We start from the raw sequence: 17338 nt of genomic DNA, 5'->3' as shown, positions 1-17338 counted from the left end.
GCATCTGGAATTTGTTTTAGTGTAGGGAGCAAGGAAGAAATACAACTGTATTTTTTTTTTCAAGATTGACTATTCCCTACTGACACGAACCACCTCTTTATGTAATACCAAGTGCAACTTTTAGATATATCTCTGGACTTTCTCTATCGGCTCCATCAAAATCAGGAGAGCACCAAAAGACTTTAATTACCCTGAACTCCTAAAATTTTTAATAACTGGCAGGTCATCTTCTTTGTAGGAATTTTCCTGCAATTGTTTTTTAATGGAGGAAGCTTTAAATTTATGGATAAACTTAAAAGAGAATGATCCTAAACTGCTGAAAAGTCTTAGCCAAGAATAGGATATACTTTTCCATTTACTCAAGTCTTCTTTTAAGACCTTCAGTAGCATTTTAAAGTCTACTTTATATCTATATATATCTCACATTTCTTGTTAACTTTATTACTAGGTATTTAATCTTCTTAGTCATTACTGTAAATGGTATTTAGTTCTTCCATTATATTCTCTGATTGTTGTTGGTGTAGATCAAAGCTATGATGTTTTAATAGTAATTTTTAACTAGTGACTTTATTGATTTTTTTTTTTTTGGCCGTGCCACGCAGCTTGGGGGGATTCTCAGTTCCCTGACCAGGAATTGAACCTGGGCCTCAGCAGTGCAAGCCCGGAATCCCCAACAGGGAACTCTTCCTAAATTCTTTTTGTCTATGTTAGATTTTTGGCTGATTTCATTAGGTTTTCAGGGTTTGCATGGATCTGTAAATAATGATAATTTACCTCTTCCCCTTCCAATTTTTATATACTATTTCTTTTCCTTGTCTAATTACAGTAGCTAATTCTTTGAAAACTTGGTATTTGGCAAAATTTTCTTTGGGCTGCCTCTGGTATCAGATTTCCCAAGAACCTAGGGCTGTGGACCCAAAAACTAAGCCATCAAAGGATCTCTGCAACTGGAAAAAATTATATTAAAATCACTATAGACCTTTGGCTCAGAAGGCCTAAAATAAACTTTGGCGCCGAATTTAATTTAAACATTTTAAATGTTGACTAAATACTAAAATAGTTCCTTTTATATTTGGGGAATTAGTTCTCTTAAAAGCTCCCTTCCCTAACACAGTCTTCTTAACCAATCACTTCTCCTGTCTCTGCCTCTAGCTAGATGGTGTTCAGGTCTGTTCTAGCAAGAGACTCCTCTAATTCTGTGACATAATTTTAAAAAACAAACATGAGGTTCCCCATAAGTCTTCATGATGTATCCATAAGTGAGGTTAGGACAATGCACACAAATTCCTATCACAGAAAGTATTTTCTCTTAACTAAATCTCATTACTCCACCATTATTACATTGGGATTTCATGTTGTTATTGTTTTCTTGCAACTGCTCCTGGCTGAGTAGTAAACCTCAGTGAATATCTAGAGTAGTGGCTCTCAAAGTGGTCCCTGAACCAGCAGCAACAGCATCACTTGGGAACATGTCAGAGAAGCAAATTTTCAGGCCCCACCCTAGACCCAGAATCAGACACTCTTGGGGTGGCATCTAGCAATCTGTGTTTTACTAAGTCCTCAATGGTGTGGCTGTGATAAGTGGGCATGTATTTATAAAAATAAGGCTTAATATGTATAAATCATGAGGCTAAATGGCATACTCTATCAAGTTGTAAAACACAGAAGCCAGGCTGAGATAGAGTGCTAGCAAGATGGAAGAAAGGGGAAAAAAAATTATCCTTAAAAAAATCAGCTGCTAATCCTGACATTTGCCCTCTCAAAGCCCAAAATACTCTATGCCCTTCTGAATACTTAGATTACTAAGGATTTGAATATATATATTCCCAGGGCCTACAATTTCTAAACTGCAAGAAGCATAAAGACAAAACCTCTGAAGAAAATACTGTCCACCTTAGCAGCTGTTTTCGTGCGTTACAGAAACAGGTTCAAAGAAAACTTTAGATTCAGCTCCCCAGCTCTCCTGACCTTGGTCTCTGAATCTTCTAACTAGCCCCTGAATCTATTTTCATGTCTCACCCATCTGCAGCAAGCCTGACGTGCCTCACACGGATGCTGAGATGATCTTAGGCAGGCCTGTCCATGCACTACTCCACTGCCCTACTTGTGACTCCATTCTGGAGCTTAGGAGACGCTACTGGGAAAAGATTCTCTTCAGCTCTTCATCTGACGTTTCATATAATAAAACTAACGAATTTGACTTTGCTGCGTAAGTACAGTCACTGAGTGTTCCTCCAGGAAATCAGGAAATGGAGCTGGAGTAGGCCATTAATTAACTAAAACCAGAGAAGTCTACCTAATCAACTCTCCTTCCCTGGGAACATGCTCAGAAGGCCTTGTATATTAGAAGCCAGCAGAGATATTGACATTTCCACAAGTGGGACTCCAAAGTATCATTGAGGAAGGAAAGCCCTTTGCAACAGAATGGGTTTTTATAAATTTCGTGGAGGAAAGAAGGTCTGAGATACTTCACTAACTGGCCACAAACCAGACACACTGTTACCGATCACACAAAAGCCTCCAGCATCAAGGTAGTCAAATACCTGAGGCATTTTCCATGCCAACATGAAAGGAGGAAGACTCTCCACTCTACTGCTACATTTACTGCATCACAGGAACATCAATGATCTCAGAAGGATGTGGGTACAGGTACCTGGAGTGGAGATACAGCTGTTCACGTGTCTGGCAAACTGATTCCCTAAGCAGAAAGGATCTGTCCTTCATCCAGCCCAGCTTCCATCCTGGCTGCCCTCACCAGGAACGTCATGACCAAAATAGTATTTGAAATGACTTTTAAAGAGAAAACATCCCCATCTCCCCCAGCCCCAAGAGAGCTGAATTTTTCACACATTTGTATGAATTAAATTTAATATCAAATAATTAAAATGAACACTTCTTAAGGGCAAACAGCATGCTGGACCTGTATGTAAAACATCATTTCAATTGTATCTCTGGGGGAATGGATATTTTGATCTGGGAGACCTGGAAAGCAAGACAGCGAGCATGGCCCTAAGTGCTGGAGGCCCAGACATGCCAACATGAAAGATTAAGGGTATTTTGAGGATGGAGGAAAGAAGGGAAGAGGAAGAAGAAAGGGAGACACAAGGGCATCCGCAGGCCAGTCCCTCAGCCCCCAAGGGAGAGGATCCTATCATTCAGCTTTGAACCCCCGGGGCCTGAAGTAATGTGTCACACACTGTAGGAGCTGAAGAAATGTTCTTTCAATTTTAAACTAATGCAATTAAACTTTATGATATCAAGGGCAATTTGGACTGGCTGAACACTCTAGCTTCCCTCAGGCTAGGTTGCTGGTGAGAATCCAAAAGCCCTTCCTTTGCAGGAGGCCGATAAAGAAGCCCTGTGGCAAAAGAGCAGGAGCCAACTCAAAGCTCTCCCCTCATCTCACTGCAGGCCCCTTTCACCTGGGGAGCCTTTGGGTGTGCCCCGCTTGGATACCGCAGTAACACCTACCCACCCTCTTCCATGGGATGATACATCATGTGGGACCAAAGTCTTAAAACTGCCTGAGAACTGCAGACTTGTGAACAAGTGTAATTCCCATGTACATGCATTTCGGTCTTCTTTCCTGACAACATACAGCACAGTGTTGTGGGCTTTTCTTCTTGAAGGCATATTTAAAATATTTCATCAGAATGCTGCGAAACCATTGCCTTGTGATGAAATCTTAGGGATCCATTTTACTTGGAAAATGGAGAACAGTGCATCTTCTCTATGTCCTTTTCACAACAGACAACTCACTGATGATTACATTAATTAAATCCGAATAGATAACCAAAAGGTAAGTTTTCTCGGTTGACGAAAGATAAATATCAAGTGAAATTACATTTTTTGAAAAATTATGCTTGAAGTTAAAAAAAAATCCCAGGGCTTCCCTGGTGGCGCAGTGGTTGAGAGTCTGCCTGCCGATGCAGGGGGCGTGGGTTCGTGCCCCGGTCCGGGAAGATCCCACATGCCGCGGAGCGGCTGGGCCCGTGAGCCATGGCCGCTGAGCTTGCGCGTTCGGAGCCTGTGCTCCGCAACGGGAGAGGCCTGCGTACCGAAAAGTAAATAAATAAATAAATACAGGAAAAAAAAAAAATCCCAATAACTTAAATGGGAAAAGAATAGATACAGGTACATGTATCATTGAATCACTCTGCTGTACATCTGAAACTAACACAATATTGCTAATCAACTATACTCCAATAAAAAAAAATTCCCATCATCCACTGGGTGTCACCAGGCTTTTCTGCTGGAAATCAGAGTTCTCAGAGAATTCCAAGTCATTGCGACTCTCCCTTCCCCTCAAGGTTTCTCAAAGTGTACAACTGTGGGAAGTAATGCCATGTCTCAAGTTGTTAATCCCTGGAAGATTTTCAGTTCCATTGTACCATGAGCAGTTTATGAAATATTTGAGAAGTATGTAAGCCCTATCTGAAAGCTCCAAAACAATCCGGAACATCATCTATGCTGACCGAGGAATGAAAATATGAGAACACAACCTTCCACTAAACAACCAAAATGACTCTCCCTGTTTGCCCACGAAGAGAAGCCCAGCATTATTTAACCTTTTCCCTAACATGGACGACATTAAAAAAACACTTCACTTATGAATTTAACAGACTGAAAGTAAGCTTGAACTGGAAATGCCACAGAGAACTGCCATTATGTTCATAATTCAACTTTGTGTTATTCAATACAACCTAAGGGGCAGCTTTTGTAGAGCACAAAATATGAACTGCACATTTCTGAAAGGTCATGGGAACACTAGGAGACAAGAATAAAGTGAATTAGTGAAAATGAATTGAGTGCAGATTTTTGCATTAGAAGTCAAAGTTAATACAGTTATTACAAAAAAGTTACCATCAGTCTCTCAGAAACAGTGAGCTGTACATTATAACTTACTAAATATTTCATCTAAGAGTTTGGAAATTTCCCTCCACGAGGCATATAAAAGGTTCTCCTTTCCCTCTGTGTGTACAATTTGTTGTTTACCTTAAAAAAGAAATTTCCTGAAAATGCATTTTCCTTCTTTTTAAGAACCCCAGTGACTCAACAGCTAAAAATGTGGAATCTATGAGACCTAAAGAAGATTTAGGTCGATATTAAATTTTATTTTCATTACCATTAAAATGTATTTTTTCAAGGTCACTATACATGTTAATGTAAATTAGTTCTTTAAGAAAAGCATGCATGAATAATTTTTGGATAAAATAAAACCTCATACTTTGTAAACGTTTCACGTATTAAAAAAAGTACAGAAAGTCATTTCAAGTTGAAAACTAGCTTACATTCTTTCTGAAGAACAAACACATTAAATTAAAACCTCAAGGCCAAGGAGACATAAAGGAAAGACCAAGTTCTTATAACGGTGTTTGGGAGCCAGGAAGCCATGGTACAAATGAGACTAGAATTTTCTAAGTAACTCTAGGTCAAAAGTATACTCATTGGAAGATTATTTCCAAGCTAAAAACTTCATGAAATAAATAAAAACAAAGAGTGTAACACTGTAATTCACAGAAAACTGGAGGATGTCCTGTGCATATTTTTAAAAACCCATTAATTGGAAAGGGGGAAAATAATGAGTCATTTTGTTGGCAAACCTACTAAAATTTCCAAAAAAAAAAAAAAAATACTGGATACATGACAGACTTGAGTAAAAATCAGAAATGTCAAAATGATTAAATACACAAATTTCAAGAAACAAAATCAAAACAGTTTATTGAGATATTAACGATATATGAAACAAATATAAAAAAATTTTACTTAAGAGCTCAAAATATTTTGTTTATTTTAGCTTCATATTCAAATTAGCTCATAATCTATATTAATATTTTAAATCAAATGGAAAAATTACTTTGTCATTAAAGCAGTACTTTTGGGCAAACCTAGTCTATTTTACTAGTCTATTTTAAAATAACTTAAGAAATAAAAAGTATAAAGATAAAAATCTTAATATGCAGTTTGGTAAAGTTCAAGTCAGTCTTTGAACAACACGTTTATCTATCCAGTAAAGCTTGTGTTAATGCGATGTAAGAGTTTGGCAAATTCAACTTTAATGGAGCATAAAAGTGCTTCTGCTTGAAAGTGAGATCATTTTTAAAAATTCAAAGCATGATCACTTTTTCTTCGTAGGAACAATCTGATACAAGCAGCAAAGCTTAAATAAACTAGAAACATTTCAAATGATCCATAAAGGATTAATAAGCACTGCAGGAAGTCCTATAGGCTCAGCGTATACATTTTCCATCTCTTCCCCCCATGATGGGCATGATATGAAATTCTAAACAGAAGTGAAGTTTCAAAGTCCCTGAATGTTAAAGGGCTCCCGTGTTGAGGTGAGAGGTCGCAACTTAGGGCTCTCTAATTTGAAATGGATCAAAATTATGATGGTATTAGGACAAGAATCATGCAAATTCGGACATTCAATTAAAAAGGTCTTCTTGCTGAGGGTAATAGCCAGTGGTCAGAAGCAAAACTAAGGCAAAAGGGATAGTGGTAAGCTACAGGCCACTAATATAACAAGAAGAAAATGACAGCTATTATTTTGGCAGAGATAATCTATGCTGAAACACAAAACACACACGCACACAATTTCTTTCAATACAATTTTCTTGTCTTCCCACTGACTTCTATGATTACCACAGAATGCAGGGTTCTAAACACATTTCTGAATTGAATCCTCAATCAATAATAGTAAAAACTTCAGATGGAAGATATGGGAAAATGCATTATGGCATTAGTAACTGTTTCCAAAATAGGCTGAACTTATCAATATGCACAGAAGTTGATAAGAAGAAACCTCAGATACCTGAAACATCATATTTCTGTCACCCCAAAGCTCAGTCATGTTGCCTGTGTCCATCAAATCAAATTTTTTATTCTTAGGTTGGGCAGTCTTCTTTCCTAATCCTTCTAACTACAAATTCTTCAAGAATAAATATACCTCAGAAAAAAAAAGTCCCTGCTTTAAATACAAATATAAACAGCTCCCCCAAAGTCACAAAGGCCTATTTTCTATGAAAGATAAAATGCCAAATTTTCCTTACCTATAACCATAATTACAACTTGGCACGGAGTCCTAAATTAAAGTCAGTAAGACCATCATGGCTTTTTTAGTAAGCACCCAGGTTTACTGCTGGAGTAAACACTCAGGGTGAGGCAAAAACAGTTCTTAGTTTTTATACAAACTTTAGAATGTGCATATTTTTCAACCTCTAGTGTTTTAATAGTTCCTTGACAGAAGCATAAATTATTCATGCCACTACAATGAGATTTACTTTCTTAAAATGAAATGCAAATAGTAAATGAGAAGCGTGACATTTAACAATACCAATGAATGTAGGGATCAACAAGAGGAAAGCTTAAAAGCAGACAAACAAACAACAAAAAAAGAATGTCTCAAGTAAACAGTCTTATGTGGGAGTACAACTGCCAAACCTTTCATGTGTCAGCCATCTCTCAGGGTACAGAGGGCCCTTACTAAGGCTTTGGCTATTTTATTGGCAATTCACATGACCATTAGCAGTTGAAGCAATAGGACTTCCATAGTGATAAATTCAATCATTTACTGAACACCTATTTTGTTCTTTGAATTTTCTAGTAACTTGATAGAGCAGGATGCAAACTGTCACACTCTTATGTGAAGAAGGCTTTCTGAAAAGAATATATGAACTTTGAATCAGCGGCCCAAGTTAAAATCCCAGCTCTACAATGTATTATCCTTCTAACACTGGCTGAGTGTCTGATTACAATATTCAGCTTCCTTATCTGTAAAAGTAGAAAAAAAAATCACCTACCTTCACAGGGTTGCTACCAGAATTAAATGATACCACGTATGTAAAAGATGCTTAGCAAAGTGTTAGAGAGCTCAAAAACTACTAGTCTTGGGGGTTCCCTAGCGGTCAGTGGTTAGGACTCAGCGCTTTCACTGCCGAGGGCCTGGGTTCAATCCCTGGTCAGGAAACTAAGATCCTGCAAGCCGTGGTGTGGCCAAAAACAACAACAACAACAACAAAAAACACTAGTCTTATTTCTCCCACTATCTAGAAATCTAAAAACTTATAGGAAACAAAATTATTTGCCAAATGAAACAATGTAACTACAATAGACTGAAAGAAACTGCAGGAGAGAAGTTATACATTTAAAGTTCTCTAGGAACACAGAGGAGAAAAAACCTTCCACAGTTGTAATGTGAAGGTATGCTTCCTGGAACTGAGATGGGTTTGGGTCATGAAGGTTGAGAAGAATTTAAACAGATAGAGATGGCATGTGGGCAAGAACAATCCAAGCAGTTGTGAGAAATCAAGAAGGCCCGTCCGGAGGAATGGGGATTTGATGGTGTCATCGGATGAGAGGGTATGTGGAGAGGGAAGGTTGGATTATATAATGTCTTAAATGCCAGAATACAGAGTTTGGGTATGATTCTACACAGATTTAATTAAGCCACTCCAGTACCCATGAGTGTGTGTAAATTGTGCCTGTTATATTCTAGAGTAGATTATAAAAGAGGATAGGATGCTACCTACAGAGCTAAGGTCAAAAAACAGTCCAAATCCCTTTGGCTTACAGACAGAATAATCTAACCCACAAAGGGCACCCATGATTAAACAATAGAGGTCCCGAAAAACAAAAAATGACAGCTGAAAATGTTGAAGAAATGAGACTGAGTCATCAATTACAGAGTTTAAAGAAATTTAACAGAGATATGAGTGATATTTACAAGTACTAAATTAAAAAAAAAAAGCACAAAGGAAGGTGGCTGTATTCATCTGATGTTCAACACGGGTGTGAAGCCGGCAGTAAGGCCTAGAACAGAGGGAAGAACGTTTAGATTAGCCATGGGAAAAAACTTGTGAACGTAGAGCTTGCGAGGATAAGAAGACAGCCCAGCAAGAGACTGCAGCAGTACCATTAATGCAAAATCTTCAAAAGATTTTCAAAGCACAGTGGCAAAAAGATAAGACTTCTCAAGATGCAGTGTTTTCGTCTGGGTGACCTGCAGACGACATGTTACTTCTACAATTTATGACTTTTGGATTAAAGCTGGGAGAGGGGGGGTGTCCTTCCAGACATGGAGAGCCCTTAATGATAGCACTGCTACAAAACTGCACAGTGATCAAGAGTTACTGAACTAAGAAAAACCTCGGCAAGTACTCCCTCAATTATTTCGGCCCTTGGGCATTCGATGGGAAACTACTCATTGCTATTATTCTTTTTCCAACATTCATTTTATAGAATATCAAGACAGAGTCAAATGTTGACTTACTATGGTAAATAGAGGGGGAAAAAAGCCTGCTTTGATTTCCTTCCCTTTATTACCACCTTGGTTTTGTGTTTTAGAATGTCGATTACGTTTGAAAAGAGGGTGGAGGATGGTGGGGCATGCTCATCCCTTCAATGAAGACAAAAGACAGCAGCTATTTCATTCTGCTGTGAGAGTGTTACCCCCCACCCCCCTTAATTCTCTCACCATCATATTAAACTGTGATTTTCAACAGGGTCCTGAAAAACATATTATATTTTACTCGTTTTTCTAAAAGAATTAGAAGGCAATTATAGGGAAAGGATACAAATAGGGCAAAAATGTTTTTGTGTTTTTAGACCAGCTAAAATTTTCAGAGTTTAAAGTCACTAGAAAGACAAACTGTTAGGTATTCAAAGGAAAATGTGAATGTTTTCCCAAAGGCATTATTAACAATTAATAATCATTACACTGGTGCCTTGTTTACCTGACCTTGTGTAAATTCAGCAGCCTGGTAATTAGACCCATATTTTGCACATTTGTATATTTCCATGCATAGATTTGACTCATTCATTCATCCATTAAAATTTGCTTGACAGACGTAGATGAATAATCAAGCTACAATTTGTATTTACTGGATTATAGAAAATTGCCCAAACTGTTAAGTTCAAGGAAAGCACATTCTTGTCTCTCTCTTGTGACTGATGTAAAAGCAATTACACATCAGAGGATTGCCCCAAAGCTCTCAGAAGAAGTGGCACTGCTTTTGAAATCTAGGGTCTTTAACAGTTATCTTCTTTTGTGAACGTAGAGACTTTTTAAAGATCAACAGAACGAAGAAAATACCCCCGTGCAAGTAAGTTTATTATCATTTAGCTCATTACACTGTAATTTTACATTAAAAAGTGATGTTCTGATCAACCTTCCACATCCAAAATAAATAATAATGCATCTTTATTCTGCAAAGATTGTATAGGCAGTGGAAGTTTTGAAGAGGAGAAACAAGGCAACTTTTGCGGAGATGGGTTTATGACAAACACTCCTCCCTCCCCGCAGAAAACAAACGTCAACAACAAAACCTGATCAAACCTCTTGCTAACTAGCAATCAATGAGAAACAAAGGAACTCTAAGATTTCATTATTAATGTATTTTCATGCAAAGAAAGAGAACATATCTTAGTGCTAACTGCTCCCTAAATTCTGATGTTCGGTACTAGCCAAACACGCCGTCATGTGGAACTGTATTTTACACTACGGTATTTATTTTGCTTTTGCAGTCACTAATCAAACCATCGCTAATACACGTTTTCTGGTCTAAGGTACCGTACTTCTTTTACACAGCTGAAGATACAATTTTGCTGTCTTAAATCCATCTCTTCAAACTGCTTATTTTGATTGTCTACTTTAGAAGAAAAGGAGTGATTCCTAATTTCTAAAAAAAATGTGTGTGTATATATAACCAGCATTATGAGATTTTAAAAAAACTCTTAGATCATAAACCTAATTTTATAAAAGTATACATGAAGACGCAACTATACATTTTGTATAATCTTTACAACGGACATTTAGCTCCACAGCTGACAAAGCTTATAACCTGCTTTCACAAACATTATATTAACGTTTATGCAGCTCAAAATTTGGCTTGAAGCACATTTTCTGGATTGGCAACAGAGAGACATCCTAAGGGCTTTACTTACAAATTTAACAAAGAAAACGGTTCCCCAAACTTCCGAAACATATATCTGATTCTGTTTTTTTTTTTTACCATTACCAAAACCTAGTCTGTTTCCCCCTAACATTCCATCTTTTCTTTGTATAAAACAGATGTCTTGTTGGATATCAGACATTAACTTCTGTGGTGATGGCCTGAAATCACCTAAAAGATCACCAAAGAACCAGGTAAAGCATTAGTTTAGAAAACTGAGTTGTTCTTACAATCCACATGTTTATAAACAGAGAAAGGGGAATTTAGATGCTTCTCGTGTGTGTGATTTCACATAAAACTGTCTGCCGAGTCCATGGCATTGTAATAGGCATTTCAGGGGCCTCGTGTCAAGAAGACATGGTCTTGGCAGTTTAATATGATAAAACAACATTGATTTTAAAGCCAAACACAAAAGCTATTTGCCTGACTCTTGGCTTCAATGGAAACAACAAGGGGGTGTCCAGAGGATTTTGAATGGGTGGTGGGGGGTACTGCTGCCCTAGGAGTCTGACGCTGCTCAGACAGAGCTGCTACCCAGTGTGTGCCTTGGGTGATTCTCTTCTTTTTGGTTTATTATCCGGTTGGTTGGTTGTCTTTTGGAAGGTTCCAATTGTTGCAAATTGCACTGCACTCTACTTGCTTAAGACAAAAAAGGGAGGAAAAGTAGCAAAAAAAAGTACAGCTGTTCTATGAACTGCTGGCGATGGTCTGACAAAAAAAGTCATCTGAACTCGTGTCCATTCCCTTGCTCTAGCTTATTCCCACAGAGTTGCTTTTACTACCAACTTTAGAATGGAACTGATATACTGCATCACTGTTGTCCAAAAATATTTAATTCTATATCACAAATTCAAGTTACCTTTAAACTTGGATATGATGAGCTTTTCTGAGGCCCCCTAAAGAAGTCTAGATTTCACATCCTATTATCAGCCACTTTTTCACCTCTCCTGATTTTCCCTAAGTGTCACCAGCACCACTGAGCATATGATGACCAATAAATAGAACAACTCTCCAACAGGAGGCAAAAGCCAACTGGGCCCCATTACTCTTCTACAAGAGTGCATTTGTGTATGCCAGGGCTAAGGAAGAGCACACAAAAAGAGACAAACACCCAAGCACACACAGGGCGCAAACGGCTTCTCAAAGCTGTATGTCTGGGTATTTAGCTATGCTGTTAACAGGAAAAAGCTATGACTGCCAGTGTTAAGAGAGCTTACGCCAACAGGAGTTTCAAAACCAGCCCTGCCACTAACAAGCCAGTTTCCTGGCCATGGTCTGGGGGACAGGTAGGAGTGCTATTAGATAAAAGAAAAGATCAAAACCACATCTTTGTAACACACACACACACACACACACACACACACACACACACACAGAGAACTTCTTAGGATTCCTAAGGTGACTGAAATTTACATTGTGAGAGAGACTGAAGCTGACATTCCAGAAAATACTGTCCACTGAGTGTGGAGTCATTAATAATAAAAAATAGGAATTAATTGGCTATTCCATTAAATACCACCCACAGCCTTTCTGAAGGTTCTAAAAATCACTCCCTCACTCAAATAAACAAGTCCTGTGTCTGCCATGTCCCTGGAGCTCTGCTCTACTCCGGGGACATGAAGCGAAATAAGGCACTCAACAGTGCAGCTTGCATTCACCAGGAGCTTCACCGTCTGTGCAGGAGAGAGCTGCTTGCCGATAGATGCCGTCCCACGTTGTGTTCAGGGGTTATGGACACACAGGAGAGAGGACATTCTGCCTGTAGAATTGAGGAAGGAAAGCTTTCCAGAGACTGTGCCGCTGAAGGTGTAAGGAGAATTTCGCAAGTTGGGGCCATGTGAGTGCGGGCAGGGGATTCCAGGCAGAGAAGATGGCAGGAGTGAAGGCAGGGAGGGAGAAAAGCACGTGGGAACGTTGAGGAATACCAAGCCCCCCCGGGGCAGCATGCAGATAACCTACGGTGGGCAGTGAGGATGGAGAAGAAGGTGGCAAGACTAGCTTGGGGACTAGTGCCACGCTAAGGAATTTGAATTTCAATCTGTAAGAAATGAGAATCCTCTGAAGGTTTTTAAAATGCAAGGTAACATCATTAACCCTATTTTGGGAAGGTAATCCTGTGAACAGTGTGGACAGTGGACTGATAAGGGAATAGGCCAAGACAGGAAAACCAATTAGAAGACTAAGATGGTACTTCCCTGGTGGCACAGTGGTTCAGAATCTGCCTGCCAATGCAGGGGACACGGGTTCGATCCCTGATCCGGGAAGAACCCACACGCAGCCGAGCAACTAAGCCCGTGCGCCACAACTACTGAGCCCGCATGCCCAGAGCCCGTGCTCCGCAACAAGAGAAGCCACCACAATGAGAAGCCTGCGCACCACAACAGAGAGTAGCCCCCACTCGCCACAACTAGAGAAAGCCCGTGCACAGCAACAAAGACCCAACGCAGCCACAAAAAAGGAAAAAACGAAAAAAGAAAGCTAAGAGGACCAAGAAGCGAATTAAATCTGTGGGAATGGAGGAAAAGACAATGTGACATTAAGAGAAATACAAACACCATGACATCCAACATGGGCAACTTGAGGGCTTCTATCATCCTAGGTTAGGACGTGCTGGAGGGGTATCGCTCTATGTACCTCACAAGATTACTGTGAGGAACACATTAGGAAAGGTTGTGAAAATGCTTTGAAAATTGCAATGCACTGTGTAATATACAATGTATATTACCATAATGGAATCCTCTCCTTTTCAAATCACTTGTCTCTTTCTTTAAGGGACATTTGATACTTTTGGTAGGTGAGATCATGAAAAAACTGTCAGGAAGGTCCTGACAGCCCTAAAGACAGGGAGCTAAGTAAACCAGTTTGCAAGAAAAAGCTCAAAACATTTCAAAAGATGGACAGTCTATTTTCATTCGAATTGCTGCATACTGAGGGGGTTGCAGAATCCCATTCCTATTATCTGATTCCTGTGAGGAACACTGGGAAATGCAGCCTAGGGACTGTCCCATTTATTTTATTGTAATTTTATTTTTTTAAATAAGAATTGTATATATTTAAGGTGCTCAACACGATGACTTGATATACATAGTGAAATGATTACAAAAGTCAAGCTACTTAACGTTATCTTCTCCTCACATAGTTACTACTACTACTTTTTTTTTTTTTTTTTTGTGATGAGAGCACCTGAAATCTACTCTCAGAAAATTTCCAGTGTTCAGTACGGTATTATTAACTATAGCTGTCATACTGTACACATTAGATCTCTAGACTTATTCATCCTGTGTAACTGCAACTTTGTACCCTTTCACCAACATCTCCCCTGGCCATGTTGATTTTTGGAGGACCTTGCTCATACAGTGCTAGGCCTAGGCAAAACTACGCACTTCCTACAGAAGGGAGGGTGAAGCTACTCAGAAAGAGACTATGGTGAGTCACAGTCAAGACTGAGAGGGTGGTGACAAAACTGCAGATCTCAGAACCACTTTAAAATGTTGTAAAGAACATAATTCCTCAGCATATGCAGGATCAGATGATGTCATTAAATCATTATACAGGAGGTCTCCTAGAAGAGATACAGGGAAGATGACATTTCTATACACAAATATTCCTCAGCCTAGGTTTATACAATCATATCCACACCAGAGAAGAGACAAGGTTGAGCAATGCTAATTATCTGCCATTTGTCAAGTGTCAGCGATACACCTGAAGACTTAACAAGGACGGCAAATTCTCACCAAAAATGTGAAAATATTAAAGATGCTATGGGGGCTTCCCTGGTGGCAAGTGGTTAAGAATCTGCCTGCCAATGCAGGGGACACAGGTTCAAGCCCCGGTCCAGGAAGATCCCACATGCCGCGGAGCAACTAAAGCCTGTGCGTCACAACTGCTGAGCCTGCGCTCTAGAGCCCGCAAGCCACAACTACTGAAGCCCGTGCACCTAGAGCTCTGCAACAAGAGAAGCCACCGCAATGAGAAGCCCGTGCACTACAACGAAGAGTAGCTCCTGCTCGCCACAACTAGAGAAAGCCCGCGCACAGCAACAAAGACCCAACAGAGCCAAAAAAAAAAAAACCCCACAGTATTAAAGGTGCTATGGGCTTTTTACTTTCATACAATTAATTTTTGTCACATTACAACTCATTTTGTTTTAGAAATTTTATTCCCTTCTCATTTTTTTTAGGAAAATTTGATTTATCAAATGTATGATTTTATTGAAAAATGAGGAAAGAGTGAAAGCAATTTAAAATAAAATTACATTTAAAAGTAATTCTATATGCCAAGTTTAAAAGCTTAACAATTAGTTAATAAATGTATACCATAATATATTGAATACTGATTATAACACAAGCAATTGCAAGCATTCTGTTGTTGGCACTGCGCTCCACTGGAAGAGCCCATTAATAATCTTCTACCGTTCACCTGAAATGCAAATTAACGAGCTTTCCATAAAACAATTTGTGTGGCTCGTCCCCCCTCTCCTTTTTAAGTACATATTTAACTTGATACATGTGTGAAAGCATATATACCTTTTATTCTCATAACTTCATATAAAGAACTATATGAATATTTAGAAATCATATATATAATAATAACCATAGAGGTCATATATAGAAATCACATTTAAAATACTTAGTGGTCCTCATACATTACCTTAGAATTCATCAACATGTGTTTTTTGAAAAGTTTAGTAATCACAGAGGGAATTTTTATAAACACCAGGGCCCTTGCCTACCCTCAGAAATTCTAACCTAATGTTCCAGGGTGGGCTGACCCATCAGACACTCCTTTGAAAACCCATCCAGGTGGGCTTCCCTGGTGGCGCAGTGGTTAAGAATCCGCCTGCCAATGTAGGGGACACGGGTTCAAGCCCTGGCCCAGGAAGATGCCGCAGAGCAACTAAGCCCGTGCACCACAACTACTGAGCCACAATTACTGAAGCCCGTGCGCCTAGAGCCCATGCTCCGCCACAAGAGAAGCCACCGCAACGAGAAGCCTGCGCACCACAACGAAGAGTAGCCCCGCTCACCGCAACTAGAGAAAGCCTGCGCACAGCAGCAAAGACCCAACGCGGCCAAAAATAAAATAAATCATAATAATAAAAAAAGAAAGACCTGGTTCAGATAAACCTTAAAAAAAAACCACACACACACAAAATCCCCTCCAGGTGATTGTAATGCGCAGCCAAGGTTGAGATCCACTGTCTGCTTGATACAGAGACAGGCGTATGATAAAAAAGAAATGCTGTGGTGAAAAAAAATTTTTAATGCAGCATTCTTAGAATGTTCCATCTGTCTCAAAATGTTCCTTTGGTTTTCAGTATGAAATTTTAGAATCTTAAAATGGCTGGGGCAACATCAATATTTCTAGGATGCAAGGACTTAATTCTCAAATAGGACTTGAGTCTATACTATCCTTCTTTACTGGTAAGGACCATATTAAAATGCACTGTTTTATTTTTCCTTTCTCTTTTAAGCAGCTTCACTATTTTGATAAAAACAATTCCCATTATGAAATACTCAAAGAGAGAAAAGCAATATGGAAAAAATAAAATTCACCTAAACTTTTCACCACTCAGATACGGTTTCTGACCTATGGTAAAATCCTTCTAGAAATGTCTTTAAGCATACACACATACAAAAGTTTTACATAAGTGACACTACACTACATAAGCTGGTATTTTTTAAAAACTCAACACTATTATGTGGCCAAATATTTGGTCCAATAAATACAGATTTGTAAAATAAATGTTAAAGGCTGCATATTAATTATGTATTTATGCAGGTTATTTTTAATGTTTCATGGGTCCTCAGTGTTCTTTTGAGAACCAACTGATTCACCTTTAATTCTCTTAACTATAGAAATGTCGAAAAAAATGTCTATAGCTGTAATGCTATATACTAGGCAGTAGAATTGGAAACCAAAATTTAAAAAGCAGGGCTTCCCTGGTGGCGCAGTGCTTGAGAGTCCGCCTGCCGATGCGGGGGACACGGGTTCGTGCCCCGGACCTGGAGGATCCCACATGCCACGGAGCAGCTGGGCCCATGAGCCGTGGCCAATAAGCCTGCACGTCTGGAGCCTGTGCTCCGCAGCGGGAGAGGCCACAACAGTGAGAGGTCCGCGTACCGCAAAACAAACAAACAAAAAAGCAAAAAAAAGAACAAACAAAAACTTTCCCCAAATGAACTCCTTTAGGTATAAATCTAAAAAAACACATATAGGACTTTTATGCTGAAAACTACAAAATGCTAATGAAAAAATAAGAAGACCTAAATAAGTGAAGAGACATTCCGTGTTCACAGACTGGAAGACTCAACATAGTAAAGGTGTCAGCTGTCCTCAAAGGGGACTTCCCTGGTGGCGTTTGGTTAACAATCTGCCTGCCAATACAG

The 17338-nt window shown here is 39.1% G+C and overlaps 1 protein-coding gene across 3 annotated transcripts in view; it reads right to left on the bottom strand.

The window, feature by feature from the left end:
* The window catches only part of POLA1 (DNA polymerase alpha 1, catalytic subunit), a 283290-nt gene that overhangs the window by 114841 nt on the left and 151111 nt on the right, over window positions 1-17338 (bottom strand). Inside the window, exon 31 of one of the 3 annotated variants that reach the window (XM_032620650.1) lies at window positions 8759-8808. The exons of the other annotated variants lie outside the window; for them this stretch is intronic. Within the exon in view, the coding sequence (XP_032476541.1) occupies window positions 8779-8808 (30 nt within the window). The 3' untranslated portion in view covers window positions 8759-8778. Of the gene's footprint in view, window positions 1-8758; window positions 8809-17338 lie in introns of those variants that run through there. 3 annotated transcript variants of the gene reach the window in all.

The sequence above is a fragment of the Phocoena sinus genome, chromosome X (assembly GCF_008692025.1).
Source record: "Phocoena sinus isolate mPhoSin1 chromosome X, mPhoSin1.pri, whole genome shotgun sequence".
NCBI lineage: Eukaryota > Metazoa > Chordata > Mammalia > Artiodactyla > Phocoenidae > Phocoena > Phocoena sinus.
This window is presented reverse-complemented; position numbering and strand designations above follow the sequence as displayed.